Here is an 18247-nt window from a genome sequence, read left to right as displayed (position 1 = left end):
CCCATTCAAAGTTTGCAATTTCAATCGGTTGCTATAGCGCCCCCCTTTGGCCAATTGATGTAACATTGCTTCATTGGCATCCTCCCATGACCCTCTACCACTGTGCCAAATTTCACATGGATTGACCAAGTCAGTGAGGAGAAAAACGTGGAACAGACACACACAGAGTTTTCGTCATTATATAGTAAGATTACGTGTTCTTTGAAAACATTATACAGTGAACAATTCAACTGATTTTTTACACTTGAATTTCAATAGATTGATTAGATGTCCTATATTATTTGGTCATACTTACTTCAAACTAAGGACTGTGCTTGAGAGCAGCAAATATTGATGAATAAAATAATGATTTTTTGAGATTCTAAACATTTGAAATAATTGAAAATGTGCTCTTAAATATTTGTATCACTGCTGTGTATGTTTGATGGACAAAATAAAATAAACATACTTGTGGGTTCAACTCTGTGGTCATTTCTGATGATTTGGTGTTTGACTGGATCATAGAATTATAAAAAGTTCCTGTTGTTTTCCACCAACTTTTATCACTGTTATGGTAATCAGGGCGATGGAGACAGAGTAGAGGTTTTGTGTACAACTTCAACAAGGTGCAGGGAAAAGAGAAAAACCCTTCACCTGGCTCAGGATGGTCACAAGCCAAAACATGCTGGTCTCAGAGTTAGGTTTTTTTTTTTTTTTTTACCACAAGTGTTTCTGGAGTTTTCACTCCTTCAGATCAAGGCAAGGAGCCTCGTGCCAAACTTTCATCCTGCAGTGTAAAACCCAACATTTTCCCAAATGTTCAGACTTGCTAATCGTGGCAGGTTGATATGTGTCTGTGTTTCACATTTCTTTAATACAGCCATTTCAGTTTTATTCCATTGATATTACATGTCTAATGCTTGCATATACTTCCACAGTAATGGCACACCCCTGCTGTTCTCTAAATATCCCCCCGAATTTAAAACCCAGAGAAATAATTACATGGTCACTGGCTGTGATTTCTAATACCAGTCTTTTTCAGGGAATCCAGCCATATTCATTTCCACTCCCTGAGGCATGCCAAAACAACTTAATTTGAAACATTTGATACAATACTCCATCTCGAGAGCCAATAACTCTGCTATGTATATAGACTATATTTGCTGCCAATATGTGCTTCATTAACCTGTTAAAACTTTGGGAAATGCTGAGCAGTCCTGGGAACATTTAAACAAACTTCCACTCCAGTGGAAATTATATTTTCATATTTCCAATACTGTAAAGTTATTTGTGCTGCTGGAGCCTCAGCTCCACTTCTGTCAGACAGGAACGGTTGAAAACAGAGGGAATATGCAGAAAACAAATCCTCTGTTTACTATAGACAAACCTGTGTATTTGCTTTCTACATAAAGGGTTTAATGCAAAACAAAAACGCTGAGAAGTGAAGTATTTGTCGATTTATCGCTTGGTTTGTTTATTTAGCGACATTCAAGAAAACTACAGTGAGCAATGAATACTGATCTCCTTGTCAGTGTTTTTCCTCTAATCTCTCATGACAGGCTGAATGATCAATGCTGAGCCAGTGTTGTTGTTTTAAAACTAAGATGGAAACTGATTAAAACTCATTTCCAGGCTCACTTTTTCTGCTTGGCTCTTCCTATTATGCACAGTGTTTTTTTTTATTTACCCAACTTGAAGCCAAAACAATTGGGTGTTACATTTATGAAAAGCTGTGAGAAAAAAAAAATCACTGATACGTGAATGGTGTAGCACCATCTGCTCTGCCCGAACGCCAGAATTAATGTTGGCATGTGTAACCTGTGGACCACTGGTGAGTCAAAATCCCTCTACTATCCTGATCTGCATTTGTATAGCTCACAGCGTTTTCATTCACATGTGAAAGCCTCCCCTGGACCAGGGGCTGGGGGTCAAGTGCCAAGGCTCTCAGGCAGGTAAAACTGCCGGAAATTGAAACTCCATGACAATTCTGGGCAGGTCCCAGTAGTTTTCTGTGTATCCTACAAATTCCCATTAACAGTCATTAACTAGGGTCCCAGCCATATACTGGTTTTAAGGTATACCGTGATATGAAAATTGACAATCATCATACTGTGCACATTTGCCTGCAATTACAACAACTACAATACTGAAAACAAAAATGCAACTTGAAGGAGAATCTCTATTATATTTTAGTCATTTTCAAAATGGAGACTTTTCACACATATGGTTTCAAGTTAAAATTATAGCAATAAACAGCAAGTTCTCTGTTTGTTCAGCAAAAGAAAATCCTTCTGTTTTCATTCCTTTAAGCGTCATTCTGACTGATAATATCATAAATTCTGTAATACCGTGATAACGTGAAAACACAATATTTTCTGAGACGGTTATCGTACCATGAAAATCTCGTACCGTTGCAACCCTCCCAAAATCACACTTTTCATGCGTTAATTGCACCCTTCTGCAAACCACTGATATGTTAAATTTGTAAGTTTCATAAGTTTAATTTCTATGTTTGATATGTAGCAGATATGTTTAAGCTTTACATTTCAATTTTTGGTTTTATGTTGTGACATCACTGTGGTTAACGTGTAGTAAGGTTTAGGCACAAGAATCACTAGGTTAGGGTTGGGGAAAGATCATGTTTTCCCTTAATATACCCTATTTTGTTGGCACAAACATGGCTGGAATTGTTTCTACGTCTGGTTGAAAAACACCCAGTTTAATTGCTGCAAATATGGCTGGAAATGTCCATACGTCTCAACAAAAAATACCCAGCTGGGTGCCCAAAAACACGGCTGGAAATGTCCCGATGTCTGTTTAAAAATACCTGGTTTTGTCACTGCAAACGCAGCTGTAATTGTCCTGACGGCTCATTAAAAAATATCCAGTTTGGTTGCCAAAAACATGGCTGGAGATGTCCTGAAGTCTCATCAACATTTTTTTTCACTACAAACTTCTTAAATACTTGTTTTTTGAGACACAAACACAGCTGAAAATCTCATTAAAAATTCCCAGTTTTGTAACCACAAATACGGCTGTAAATGTCCCAACGTCTAGTTAAAAAATACCTGGTTTGGTTGCCACCAACAAGGCTGGAAACATCGCGGTGTTTGGCTAAAAATACTCACTTTTGTTATTTGTTGGTCTCGAACAGTGGTCTGCAGCTTGGCAGCCATCTTGCCTATGTGTCACGCCACCCTCCCCTTCATAAGAAACTCACATACATGTTAGCTGAACTACATCATGCATATGAAGCATACGAATTATAATAACAATAAAACAAAATAACGATATAACAAGCATAATAACTTTTCTGTGGTTTGCAGAAACGTACAGTGCCAACATTTCATTCTGTCGACGGGGCTGATCTGACAGTGGGTGGCTTGTTGTCACCAGATGCCATTTTAATAGTCCAGCCTTGATAAGTAAATGCTGGAGGCAATAAAGAGCAGGCCAAAGCTGAGATGGCTCCTGAAGGCCTGTGGCCAACTCAGCGAGTACTGACACACAGCCAAGACAGGTGAGAGCCACAGGTCCAAGCAGACAGATATCCAGCTAGCTTCTAGCGAGATATTAGACCTGAGCTGAGGATGAATTTACTGAAACGACCTAGAAAGATCATGGGCTGAGTTATTTGCAGAGGGCTGGTAGGTGACGGAGTAACATTTGGAGTAGGGAGAGGACTGTAGTGGTATTTCAGATTTAAAGTCCACTCTGTAAAGTATTAGGGATTTAGTGAGTATTAGTGAATGAAGACATGCATGTGAGACAGACACAGACATGGATTGTATCACCTACGTTGTTCTGGTGTAAGGTGTGGTAGAGCCTGTCCTCGTACCAGTCGGCATGTGGAGCCGTCGCCACCACAGACTCCGCAGTTATCCTCCCTGGCACCACTGGCGAGCTGGCGATCACAGCCCACCTCCTGCACACACATCACAAATAAACACTCAGAGAAAGATACAGGGCTGACCAGTAGATGAAGGGACAGGAAGACAAGAGAACACTATACAGAGTAAGGCTGGTATAATGTATTGCAGTCGAGCCTCAAAGCGATGAAAGGTCATTCAATAACAAATTGATTAGTCGGCACAAAACAGCAATTTTAATAAACAACAAGTAATTTCAAGTCATTTATGAAATAAAAATGCCAAATATTAGTTCCAGCTTCTCCCTATTAGGATTCACAGCATTCCACCTCTATCATATCTTTGCAAAACAAATTAATTTGGGGATACAAGCCACATAGGCAGCGTGGCTCAAGGGAAGGAAAAGTCAGTCAGTTTATTTTCCATAACCGCTTATCATGTTAGGAGTCCTGGGGGGGCTGGAGCCTATCCCAGCTGACACTGGGTGAGAGGCAGGGTTCACCCTGGACAGGTCACCAGACTATCACAGGGCTGACACATAGAGACAGACAACCATTCACACTCACATTCACACCTACGGACAATTTAGAGTCACCAGTTAACCTGCATGTCTTTGGACTGTGGGAGGAAGCTGGAGCACCTGGAGGAAACCCACGCTGACACAGGGAGAACATGCAAACTCCACACGGAAGGGCTCCTCCGACCCTGGGTTTGAAACAGGAACCCTCTTAACGTGAGGCGACAATGCTAACCACTGCACCACTGCGCTGCCAAAGTCAGTCAGGTAGTTCGTTGGCCGGTCCACCATGATAATCGAGAGTGAGGTTTTCATGATCCCAGACTTTATTGATCTTTGGGTAACTATCAAATACTTTATTACTAAATACCTTCAAAACTAATGATATTCCCGTTAGCCTCTTCTGTACTTTGTGTTTTACCTTGCACAGCAGCTGGATTCAAGTGACATCAGAAGATGAATTATGGGATCACAAGATCGTACAAAAATTCATCGTTAGGCTTCAAGTAATGCATTTCTTTCTGAACTAGGGATGAGACATAATTAGATTAAATAGATTTTATTCAAAACCAGTGCCATTGTTGATTCTGTTTATTGGCCCAATCCATTCCCTCATTGATACTGATGAATTTTCTGTGTGGGAAGAAAGTTGGCCTCCACGGGTTTTCAGCTTCAACACAACTGTTTTATCACCTCTGAGTTTGAACACAGTGTAGAAACAGAGTATAATGTTATTGTTATGGAGCAGTGATCCCTGACTGGTGGGTCGCAGGTCCATTCTGAATGTGACTCCATTTACAAGGTGACTTGCAAATGTGTTAAGTTTGTAAAAACATACTTTATTTTGAAGTACAGTGAATCTCTGGCACAGGCTTTTATCTTAAAGTGCCATTTCCTGCTGTAGAGTGAGTGACTGATGGACAGCTACATGTCAGAGACAGAAAACTAGCTCGACAACATGGCCAAATGCAAGTATGATGCTGAATATATTAAACTGTGTGGACTTTGAACTAATGACTTAGGTGAAATCTGGACCCTGTGGCTGGACCAGCTGGGAAATGTCATTGAGGAAATCTACCCTCAGTAACCAACATGATGCTCGGTTGGGAAGGAGCTGAGCATAGAGAGATGTTTCAGCATATTGCTGGTGTGTCCAGGCTGACTTGAAATGATCATTGTACAGACACTGCAAGAGCAGCACTGTTGTCATCTTTCTCTATGAAGTAAAGCCACGCTTTGGACCGTTTCTCTTGTTGCAAGCTTCCAGCAGCATACAAGGATGAGTTTGATGCCATTGTTCTGTAATGTGCAACTGTCAGAAAAACATGTCAGCACTAATAAAATGAACTGATGAACTCAGATGCATACGAGTCCAATGGATAGGACAGTTTTGAACTGGCTCTTGACAAGAACAAGGTTCTTGGTCCTGTGAGGAGCTACTGGCATCTACGAGCATGGTCTATGTGAGTGTGACAATACAGAGAGGTGACTGTTTAAAACTGGGTCAGCCCTATGTTCCCACAGCCCTATGTTCCCACATTTCTAAGATTTTTCTTAAAATTAGGCCCTATGTTCCCACAGTTCCCATATTTCTAAGATTTTTCTCAAAATTAAACCCTATGTTCCCACATTTCTAGGACATTTTCAAAATTAGGTCTTGTGTTCCTACATTTCCCTTCAATTTAAGCCCTATCCTCCCACAAGATTTTTTGGAAACACTTTATAGTAAATGAATGGATGAGTAATTTTATTTCGATCAGCAGCAAGAGAGTAGTGCAGTAGACTTGATGACACTGACAGGCTGACACAGAGGAGTTTTCAAATAGGCATCCTCCTTCCTTAACGCCTCCAGAGGGCTGGAAAGTGACTCCAAGCATCCCAGGAGCACCCCCTCTCTATGCCAACCCGGAGGTACTGATGCACTGCAAACTATGGTTTGCGTCCAGTTGCTGCGCTTCATTCGACTGATCTGACCGGAAGCTAGTCAATGCAAGGATTCTGTGCTACTTAGTTTAGTTTGTTTATTTAAAAGAACAATGTGCACTTACATTAAATGTTTGCAATACACAAAGAGATGGACGCAACAGATTTAACTAAAAGCTACATTCCATCTGTACTCCATTTCTACTGGATAATAGGTTGGGTGTAATTGGCTACCAAATTGGGAGAAAGGGGGATAAAATCTGATACAAATTTATGAAAAAGGAGCTGTGGGAACATTGGGCTGTGGGACCATAGGGCTGTGGGAACATAGAGCTGTGGGAACATAGGGCTGTGGGAACATAGGGCTGTGGGAACAAAGAGCTGTGGGAACAAAGAGCTGTGGGAACATAGAGCTGTGGGAACATAGGGCTGTGGGAACATAGGGATGTGGGAACATAGAGCTGTGGGAACATAGGGCTGTGGGAACATAGAGCTGTGGGAACATAGGGCTGTGGGAACATAGGGATGTGGGCTTATCAGATGGTTTCTATTTGACAAACCTTCTGATGCATCAGGCTACTTTATGTTCAGTGCTAATAAGCAAAAAATTAGCATGTTAGCATGCTGACCTGCTAAACTAAGACGGTAAACTTTGTAAAGGGAAGCTGAAATTCATTACGTCCAGTGTGAACAGCTCTATAGGTCAACAAGGGCGCCAAAAGGAAAAGGGCAGAGCTGCACAGAAAACCTGGCGTAATAATCTGTCTGTTTCTGCAGTGAGCATCACAGAGCTGCTAGCATGGTTGTAAAGTTTCTCACATTTTACAGACTAAATGATTAACTAGTTTGTTGAATAAAAAAATCCATACATTACTTAAAACTGGAAATAAGTAGTTGTTGCAGCTGAAACAGACACAAACTGTGGAGGCTTTAAATTGTATGAACATGAGTGTATCTGCACGTACTATGTGGAGGACTGCTGGCCTATTCAAGCTGTTGCCCTCCCTGTAATCTTCCTCCCACTGCATGCTTTCTCTTTAAATTCAGCTAGAATAACATGAATAAAAAAACACAAACAGCAAAAAAAAAAAGAAGCATCCATAATCAGTTCCATCTCAATATTTCATTTCAGGTCACAGGATGCTCATGTGCAGTCTCGAGCAATACAAATGCATGACAAATTAAGAAGGATTTCAACATTACTGTGCAGGCAGTGTTTCCAAAATCCCCATGAGGTGCAATAGGTAGAGAGGTAGCAGCTCATTTAAATAAGACTTCCCGGGTTTCAAAAACAACTGCATGGTGTTAAATTTATGATTAAATAATTAGAAGAAAGGGTTTTTGATTGATTTGTGGAGAGCAAAGAATGTTTGTCCCTGACTACAGCCTGCACAAACCAACAATGATGGCACGTAAAAGATAATAATGACATGTCTAAATGGTAAAGTGAATTTTTGGTAAGCTATGGCATCCACAGACATATTAATAAGACCGTTTTTATGGTGTTGTATTTCAAGCTGTCAGTGTTCTGCTCACTCTTTTGCTGCCTTCCCTGCTGCTTCTGCTGCGCCTCACCTTCATCTTAGCACCCACCTGTAGGCTCCGACTCTACGCTCCCGTACAGGGCGGAAGACATTATCATAACCCTTCACTTCCTGCTGAGCTTGATGCTATCTTGTGGGGAATGACTAAGCCTCCAATCGTCTACATATTCTACATTTCCATAATGATGAATTTCACATGAGTTGGCTAACTGAACTTTTATTTACATTGTTCTGACATGCAACTTCCTGTGATGAGTGAATACTGACAGTTAAAAGTAAAGGCCACAGTTGATAAAGTGCTGTCCTTGTGCCAGTATACAAACACGGGAGGGGAATCCATTAATCGACCGAAGTATGTCGAACTACGCTACAGTAGGGGGAGATATGCCCCCTTTCAGCTTATTAGTGTTGGACCTTTTTCCTGTTGACCTATTACGTCACAGACCAAACAAACGACAAACAAGTTCGCTACAGTTAGCGAGCAGCTAACTGGTACCATGGTGGACAACTTTACAGCTCTGTGGAGCATGCTCAGAGCGCCTTGGTCAGTTTGGGTCTGATTGACTGTATACATGCAGGAGGAATTTCACTCCCAATCACATTATGTGGGTGTGTAAAGCCTAGTTCACATTACACGATTTTCACCGCGATTTTGACATCGCAGAGGATCTTGAGAGCCACCTTGGGTCGGAGGTGAGTCGGCAGATAGTCTGCCACGATGAGTCCTCATGTGTGAACAAGCCTATGAGCAAGTCGCCCCCTCGTCTGAGACTGGGACTGGATATCTGGCATGCTAGAAAACTGGAGAAGTCTGACACGACTCACAAAGAGCATCAGCCAATGAGAGGCGGGATACGTCCCACGTCAGCACGCAGGAGGATGGAAGAAATGTGAGGAGGACAAGCTGCAGGGTTGCCAGGTCTGCTTATTAGCCGCGACTTTGGGCTTGTTTCTAAAGTGGAGTTGTTTATTTGGGCTTGCTCTCTAAACATCACCTTTCTCTATATATATCCATCTAGTAAGTTATTTAAACGCATGATAGTCGCTTCTTTTGGGCTTGTTTCCATAGCCCTGGTTGCTTATTTCTCTCCCATGATCTGGCAACACTGACAAGCCGGCAAGCAACTACAACAACAGCGGCGTCCACAGGATCACGAGGAGTGCGTTGTCTTTGGACCCAGGCCCTGGAGGCAGATCTGATTCAACACTGGGAAGAATATCCATGCCTTTACGATGTGTCGTCTCCAAGTTTGGTGACGTCACCGCATTATCTGGGGCTCTGTCGGCGAGGGCTCGGTGGAGAAATCTTGTGGCGTGACTGTGCACACAGGTCGTAACGCAGTTGGCGAGACTCCCGCTGACAGAAACACACGTCGCCAGGTATGAACACTCAAAAGATTACGATAGTCTCCGCGACGCAAAATCAGGCTGAAAATCGTGTAATGTGAACTAGGCTTTAGTCCGACTTTGAGAAATTGGATTTAGTACGAATTTTAGTCAAGAGTAAAATGTTTACATCCATCCATCCATTTTCATCCGCTTACCCGATATGGTATGCTTCTATGATATGATACAGGACTACACAACAAAGTATTTAAATTTGGCCCCACTTTGAAGACCTGATAACTGAACAGTTTGAAAGGAGCCACTCTGCAATATGAGTTACTTTTGATACTTAAAGTGCTGATGATACTTTTGTACTTTTACTTAAGTAACATTTGAATTCAGAGCCTTAATTGTAATGGAGTACTTTTAGACCATGGTATTTCTACTTTCACTCATGGATCTGAATATGTCTTGCACTACTGTACTCAAATACCCTGTGACATCACTATTGTGTGTGGTTACACATGCAACAAAATGACAGCAAAACACTGCTTTTCTACCTACTGTAAAGTAACCTCCTTAAAATGTTTTATTGTTTTACAGTATCTGCACATCTGACATAGACACATTGTCCAATATGGACATAGTTCTCAGGTATCCTGGGCTGAATGATGACACTATATGAAACATTAAAAGTTGCTTCTCAATATTGTCTCTTCTAAATGAAGTGGGGATGACTGAATCAATATTACTCCAGACAAAGGGATATTTGATTCCAATTTAGGTGAAAATAACAGTGAAAATCAATATCCTTCCACTTTTGTTCATCTCTCATTCATAAAGAAAATAGATTTTTTCCACCCTGAAATATTATGTTACATAATGTGTAATCATATAACTTCCATACTACTTACTTTGTACTGTGCACTTCTGTTGGAAAGCTGTGTGACAGAATTCAAACTGCTCGGGGCGCCAAAGATCATGATTTGGCCTAAGATACCTGGTTTTGTTGGGCACAGTCCCAGCAGGAAAAGCAGCAGTGTCTCATTTAAAAACACCTGCCTTTCATGGTGCTATCCCCGCTAATAAGTTGCTACAAAACACCCACATCCGGAGCTTAAAAACCCGATGGAAACACAATCGGTGTTGCTGTTGGCGTCGAACAGTAGCCAGTAATCTGCAGCTCTGTCGCTGTCTTGCCTTGGACGCCATCCAGCATAGCCTCCACCTCAAGACGACAATGTGAGCTCCATTTTAAATATCACTTTAGAAACATTGATATGATGTGTATAAAGTAAAATATAACGTACTTGTGGTTTGCAGACACGCCAGCGTTTTCTTCTGGACTGTTTTTGGTTCAGGGTAAAAAAAAAAGCGCAGCCAGCGTAATGGCGGATCATCTTTCCGGCAGTATTGCAGGATCTGTGTGTAAAAATGGTCTATGCAGACACAAGCTAATGTAGATATGCTGAGGCTTGTCATGCTGGGTTACTGTGACAGGCTGACAAACCAAAGTGACACGTACACACATGGACAGACAGCATGACACAGCACCGCTCCACTTTACTCCCAGGAATTGTATTATTTTCTCTTCTCCTTGTATACAGCTGGATATCATGCTGCTCTGTGCTGTATTATTAATCCATATACATGCACCAGAGGAGGGATTGGCCTCATTCCGTCACTGACAAACTTTCTGCTACACCACAGCGACCCAGCACCCCTTCCTGCGCTTCTGCCTTCATCACCAGGTGATGCTGTTTCATCCCTGCCATGCCCAGTGCCCTCTCTGCATGCCAGGACCGTCAGCAGCTGCTGTTTGAGCACACATCCATCATCCATCTCCCTTTACTGCCGACAAACGCCTGCATGTGTGTGGCCTGATTGTTGTTGTTGTTTTCAGTTTAATGAAGCAGCCTGAGTAAACCGAGTCTCTCCAGAGATTGTAATTTATTGGATTTTTACAGGCAGATTCACGTCATTCAAACTAAGTTCACCTCGTGGGCTGAGTGCTAACCAAACAGCACCAAACTGAAGAGGAGGGGGGTAACTTTTTCTAACCTGGAGGAAATGAGCTCCATTTGTGAGTTTTTGTTTTCTACCTGGGTTCTTGCCAAACAGCAAACAGCTTCCCAATACTGCAGTCTCCTAATACTGAGGCCCTGTCCACACTAATGTTGATAAATTTGAAAATAGGTCTATCCAATGCCTGCTGCTTCAGCCTTCCTCCCACACAGTTTATACCCCTTCAGGGAACACAGAGCTTTATACTTCACTGTTTGGACTCAGAAAACTCATCTTTTTAAGAGAACTGTGTGATGCATGGCAGTCTGTCATATCCAACTCTCTCTCAGTTTGTTTTCCAGTATATTTGCACAAAACTGTATTTTTGTCACTGACACGTTTATGTTTGTGAGCATGAACGTGAAAATGTCCCTGATTGACTGAAAGTTCAATACTATCAGGAAACATCAGCAAATTATTAAATCCCAACACAACTGCCAGAGGAAATGCTGGCATTGTACGCTTCTGCACAAATACATTACATTTGCAGGTTATTATGTAGCGGATACACAATTTTTCAACAATGCTGTGGTTAAGGTGTGGTTAGATTTAGGCACAAAAACCATTTGGTTATGGTTATGGTTAGGAAAAGTTCATAAATCTTAAAATATCTGGTTTTGGTGGCACAATCCCAGCAGGAAACACAGCAATCTCTCAGTAAAAGCAAACAAACAAACAAACAAACAAAAAAATGCTTTTTGTGGCATTATCATGGCAGGAAATGGAGTGATGTCTTGTCTGTGAAGATTGTCAGTCATCCAGGTCATGGATAGATGAGAGCTATATCGTAGGCAACTGGACTTGTCTGAGTTTCTTAAAGACGTTATGCCTCTCATCAAAGAGGCGTCTTCAGACAGTGGTGTCTTGTTAAACCACTTTTTGCTGCACTATTCCAGCAGGAAACACAGCAAAGTCAGGGTATAAAACATCCACTTCTCTAGGCATTATTCCAGCAGGAAACACAGTGATGTCTCGGTAAATAACAACCTCCTTCCGTTGCATTATTCCAGTAGGAAATGCAGTGATGTCTTATTAAAAAGCAACTGCTTTTTGTGGCCCTATCCCGGTGGGAAATGCAGCAAAGTCAGGGTAAAAACAACCACTTTTGTAGGCATTATTCCAGCAGGAAACTCGGTGATGTCAAGGCAAATAACAACCTCCTTCTGTCGTATAACCCGTCAGGAAATGCAGTGATGTCTCAGTAAAAAACATCTGCTTTTTGTTACATTATTCTGTAAAGAATATGCAGTGATGTCTCTGACGTGAAAACAGCAACGGATCACTAAAACACACCCACACCTTTGGTGGCTAAAACGCCACTGGAAGACTCAGCGATGACTTACTAAAAATAACCAGTTTTGTTGGTTTCAAACTAGGGATGTCACGATTACTTGATTTCACTATTAACCGCAATTTTAAACGCCACGGTTAATTATTCGTAAATATTCCTCAACACCGTCACTCTCCTAAGATTATGCCGCGACATGGAACCATATACAGTAGGTCAGCACAACTTGCACGGAACGAAAACAAAGTTACACAAGCGGCGTCTCCGAGTGATGAAGTATGGATGAAGAAGACTTATTCCCCCCCAAAAAACGGATAAAGTCAGCCGTGTGGGATCATTTTGGCTATCGCAAAATGACCAAGGGGTCATTGTTGACGACGGCTTTCCAGTTTGTAAAACATGCTGCAAAAAAGTCGCGGCCAAAGGATCAAACACGAGCAACATGATACAACACCTGCGGGACAACCACCCGGCTTTACATGCGCAAGTAAAGGTAAATGCACAATAACTGGGTTAAAATACGTCAATCTCAATTTATCTAATGTAACATTGAATTAAAAATTATATGTTAGCGTGTCATTTGCAATTAATGGCGTAGTGGTATGATACGAGTTGGGCTTACAGTGCAACGTGACAAGCTAAGGCACGTCTCAAAAACTTTTTTGATGGATAGTTTTGCAGTTTGTGTGCACACAGCGTGAGGTTGTAATGGTTTTGGGTCCGTGTAGCTCTTTGGAGTGAGACGACAGGCAGAAACTCACGTCCACACGAGTGCGGGATTTCACAAATGCTCGTCGTTTATTTTTACATCAACTTAAAAACACTCCAAGCTTACCAAGCCCGGTTGTACGGCTACTATATTTTCATACATGAACAAAACAGTCGCCACACGTACTTATAACCATCACTGTTGTGTTGAGAGATAAAAGAAAAAGCAGGAGCACATGGAAATAAATGAAACTTAAAGATCTATCAGGAGTGTTCATGTGATTTTACACATTTATAGTGTCAAATTAATTAATTAGAAATGTTGATATTAGGGATAGCATGGTATCAAAATTTCACTGTGATTATCATTGCCAAAAGACCTCATGATAACAATACTATCTCGGTATCTATGGAAATTTTAAAATACTAATAATGCTATCATTCAAATTCATATTTTAATTTATTAGTTGTGCGTTTTGTCTCTTTTTTGCTAAATGAATTTCAATCCAACTACGAGTGTACGCAGGTGGAGAAGGTGACGAAACAAGAAGGGAAAGAAAGAAATGATTTAAGAGGTGCTGTAATATATACACAATATTATCATGTGTATGATTAATATATCAATACTATCTTTTTAAAATATCACGGTTGTCATCAACACCACTCTATCGCAGCAAACCTTGTTGATATGATACATATGAAATGTCCAAATGTAATGTTTCCATGGTTTACTGAAATGTACAATGCCAACAGCTGTAAATTTTAACAAAATCCATTCACACGTCTCGCTGAGAGGTTTGCTCTGTTGTCATGGAGATAGCTCAGTGCTCAGTTGTCACCACACTGACATAATAACAGGTTTTGTATATGGGAGGAGATGCTAACCCACGCACGCCTTTATTCAAAGATGGTCTCTAGTGGCAGATCTGCTTGATGACCTTTGACCTCTTCCCGGTGGATGCTGTGCCTGATTTTGGTCTGGAGTTCACAGACAGCTGATATTGTGTGTTCCTGTTGCCTATTTAGCCTCTTCTCCAGGGTGCATGTTGTTTTACTGTTGTTTCCCCCACAGCTGTTGCAAGTGATGTCATAATGAAGTCATACACCACCCCAGTCTTCCTCTCAGGGGGTCTTATCTTGAGGGCGTACCAGCAGAGCAGTGTTAATTTTGGCACCTGAGTTCTTCCATGACAAATTAGCAATCTCAGACATCTCCACCAATTTTGATACAGGCCGTCAGAAACCCATCCAAGTCAAACCCTACTTGTTTTTTCCAAAATATTTGCCTTTATTGGACAGAGTGAAGTGGAGAGCAGGGGTGTGACGGTCCACAGGAATCATGGTTTGGAAAACAGCAGAAAAAAACAAAATGCATTGGGATATGTTTCTTTAATTCTGAACAGACAGCAGAGCTTATGCCTCTGTTTTTGTTTTTGTATCTCGGGCACTTTGGGCCTAGAAAAGCATTTCACAAACAAAATGTATTATTATTCATTATTGTTAAGGACTCAGTTGTTTCTTAGGAGTAGTAAGAACTCCATTTGAAAATCATTTTCTGCTCCTTCAAGGTGCACCTTTTCCATTATTCAAACTAAATATTAGAAATTATTCCACCTTAGGCACCCCATGGCGTTTCCTGGAAGCAGAGTAATATCAATGACAATAACTTATCCTGTTCGGCATTCAAAATAGGACTGGGAGATGGGAGACTCTCTGTTGGTATTGTACTTTTTAGTGTGCAGCTGAGAAAATCCAAGAAATAAATCAGGCTGTAAGTGACTGAGCTCGGGGTGTATTTATGAGGATTAGGAGCATGTAATACTGTGTAGATTCACTGGCGCGTGCCATAATGCTACAGAATGTCAGATCACTGCATCTAAGAAAAGTTAATATTGGGAAAACTTAAACAACTTTTCGTCCGACTTCAACTAACAGACTTTTACACGGATCAAAGGGAAGGGATGTTTAATTATTCTAAAAAAAAAAAAAAACAGCATTAAAAATCCCTACGAATACAGACTGATAATCAGAGTGAGCTGCCATTTTGTTTCACTTCTTTCATTCAGCCATTGACTTTATGTTATCTGATTTTTTGTTGGCAGTTGGCAGGGGGATTATTTTGTTTCGATTTGTCCTAATCAATAGCGAGTGTTGGATCCATTCCACCGTGGTCATTAGTCAGTTGACAGAGAATCTGCATTATAAGTTGTTAAGAAAACTCCCTTTTTGAAGTTCATATTTTTCATGAATCCAGTTCTTAATCCAGCACATTCTCATTCCCAACACGTCAAATACTGACACTTCTACCACGTCAATGTAGGGCAACTAGTATTACCCCTTTTTGACAGTCATGAGCTGGCTTGGTTTGGTTTGGTTTGGTCTGGTTTGGTTTGGGCCATCAGACCAGCACAGCAGGGATTTGCATTTCCATTACAACAGGGCTACCTTCTTGAAGGTGTGTCTTTAACTGATGACAGCTTGTGTTGAGTGATGATGTTTAAAAGCAGCGGGCTGATCCACGGCTAAAGTCTCGTATTATTTTTGCTGCATGTGTTTTTCCACAGCAGGGCAGGTAAAATAAGTTTACCTGTTGGAGGTGAGCTGTTTGCAGAGGTGCAGTAAGAGCCTGTTGTCTGCAGCTCTTCATCAACATCTCACTGTGGCTGTTTCTGCTTTTACTCTTCCCTCCTGCTGTATTATTAGACCGACCTGCCTTTATTGAAGAAAAGCTGCTAACAAAGTCCTGCTAATTCAGCAATAATAACATTTCATTTCCTGTAGACTCTTCACAATAAAAGTCCCCTGTTATTTTGTTATGTAAAAACTTTTATTGTGATGCTGCAAAATAAGGAAATGTTGAGTTTTCGAGCAGCAACTTCACACAAATTATCGAAAGAAAAGACAGAATGCAGGAAAGAAACTAAACTCCAAACTACAGAGATTCAGTCTGAAGTGACAAAAGTACCGAGAGCTGAACACACAGAGACTTATAACAACTTTCTCGCTGGTCTCCTGCAGACAGAGCTGAGGAGAGTCTAACAACACATGTCTTGTTTGAGGGGGAGAAGTGAAGTCCGTGAGGGTTTGCTGCGGTCAGCGAGACGTCGCCGCGAGCCCCTTGAGGGCGGGTGGCCTGGCTTTTGGACCTACCCTGGAGGAGATCCATCTCTGGCACAGCTCGGTGTGGCACAGTGCGTCTAAACTGATAATGGAAACACAAATCGCTGCGACACGGCTTAACTCTGCGTGGCCAAAAGTGACAGTGGAAAGGGCACATATAATGTTTTAAGTATCCCTCCAGCCTCCATTTTGGACATTCAGGGATGGTGTGTCAATTTACGCTAGTTACATGCAATGTGTCTTTTCAAAATCAACTTACGCTGTCACATGAGATGTATAGTTTCTGCTTGTTAAAAGCAAAAAGTTTCTTTTCAAAATAATCCTAGAATGTCGGTAGAGAAATGAAGTTTTAAAGCTTACCTTAGATTTGGGCAACAAAAGCACGTGATTAGGTTTCAAAAAACATGGTTTGGCTAAAATCACTAACATAATGTACGTCACATGACATTTGTCACTAGTACAACATTCTATGCACACATTGGTATTAGAGTATCTTAAATGACTTCTAGTTTCAAACGGGAAACAAAAAGCAGTCTTATGGGTGAAAATTCAGTTTGTTGATCCCCCCACCCTTTGGACTTTCTCGCTCTTTACATTGCGGTAGTTGCTCAAAGTGTCATAAAGAGCTGCTGCCTGGTGTGTCTCATACCGCCGCTAAGGGGAGCTTTGGTGCATCATTATTTGACACCGAGGAGCACCGACCAAGAGTCAGTATTTGACAAGTTGGGAGTGAGACAGGTATCCTCACTCCTCGTTCCTAAGAGCTGAAATAAGAGCTTTGGGACAGCCTTCAAGATGGCGCACCAGTTCAAGTGAGGATAGAGGAGAAGGGGAAAATCAAGTAAGAGACCTGGGACGCACCCAGGGTTGCTTAATCCCACCTAAAAAGCTCTGATTGGTCAGTTTTTCTGGTGGAAATGGTTGTAACCTGGGAGAACACTTAATTGATTCACTAAACAAACGTGGGCATTAATCCAAAGGTCTGGAATCACTAAACGCTCTGGTATGATCTTCTTACAACGCTGTCTCCACATCTGCAAAATGGGTTTGTTGCCTCGCAGCTCTCTTATTGAACTGAAGTGTACAGTACATGTTTGAGATGCCTTAATGATGCCACCAATTCTCCTGCAGTATCTGCGTCTGATCATCTGTCACAGATGTTTACTCATACATTAGTGGATCATCTCAGAAGGGAACAGTCAAGTCAAACACTCTCCAGCCTTTCAATAAACAAGGCTTCATACTTAGAGAAAAACTTGACACAGATGCAGAGTGAAACAGACGGTGGTACGTCAGTGGTGGGACATTAGTCTGTGAGATCAGTGAGAACATAGTTTTGGAAATACTGGCCTCAAAACTATAGTAGGATAAAAAGGTTGTTGTTTTTTGGCCAGGATATGTTTAATCTAGCTTAGCAGAAAGACTTGAAGCAGGAGGAAACTGTTAGCTCAGCTCAGTCAAGAAGTGGGAAAAAGAGTTAATCGACAAAGTAGTGTTTTTTGTTCTGTTAAGAGTTGGGATTGTGCTCAATAATAAGGGTGACTGTCATTAAACAGATTTAACACCAACTGCTCCTTGAACCACAGTGTCACACTTTGTATTTCTACATGGATTCAATTCAGTGTCATTTTGTTGATGAAAACTATGATGAAAATTTTTCATGAGGTTGCCGCTTGGGTGTGGGTTATAGACTAGGGTGACCATATTTTGATTTCCAAAAAAGAGGACACTCGGCCCGGCCACGACATAGCCTACTTAAATGATACTCGCAGTTTACTCAAAGATGCCTTATAATTTTAATATATTTAAAATTTATATGTATGGATAGAAAATTCAGTTATATTACAAAATAATATCTCTCAAAGACAGAAATTCAGATAGGCCCCAATAGGGGACACATACACACACT

General features: G+C 41.2%; 1 protein-coding gene across 1 annotated transcript in view; it reads right to left on the bottom strand.

Annotated features, from left to right (window-relative positions):
• The window catches only part of adamtsl3 (ADAMTS-like 3), a 313154-nt gene that overhangs the window by 110323 nt on the left and 184584 nt on the right, over positions 1-18247 (bottom strand). Inside the window, exon 7 of the mRNA XM_050052262.1 lies at positions 3778-3904. Within this exon, the coding sequence (XP_049908219.1) occupies positions 3778-3904 (127 nt within the window). The remainder of the gene's footprint in view (positions 1-3777; positions 3905-18247) is intronic.

This window comes from Epinephelus moara, chromosome 1, assembly GCF_006386435.1.
Source record: "Epinephelus moara isolate mb chromosome 1, YSFRI_EMoa_1.0, whole genome shotgun sequence".
Classification (NCBI taxonomy): Eukaryota; Metazoa; Chordata; class Actinopteri; order Perciformes; family Serranidae; genus Epinephelus; species Epinephelus moara.
The sequence above is the reverse complement of the archived record's forward strand: the minus strand, read 5'-3'. Positions and strand labels throughout refer to the sequence as shown.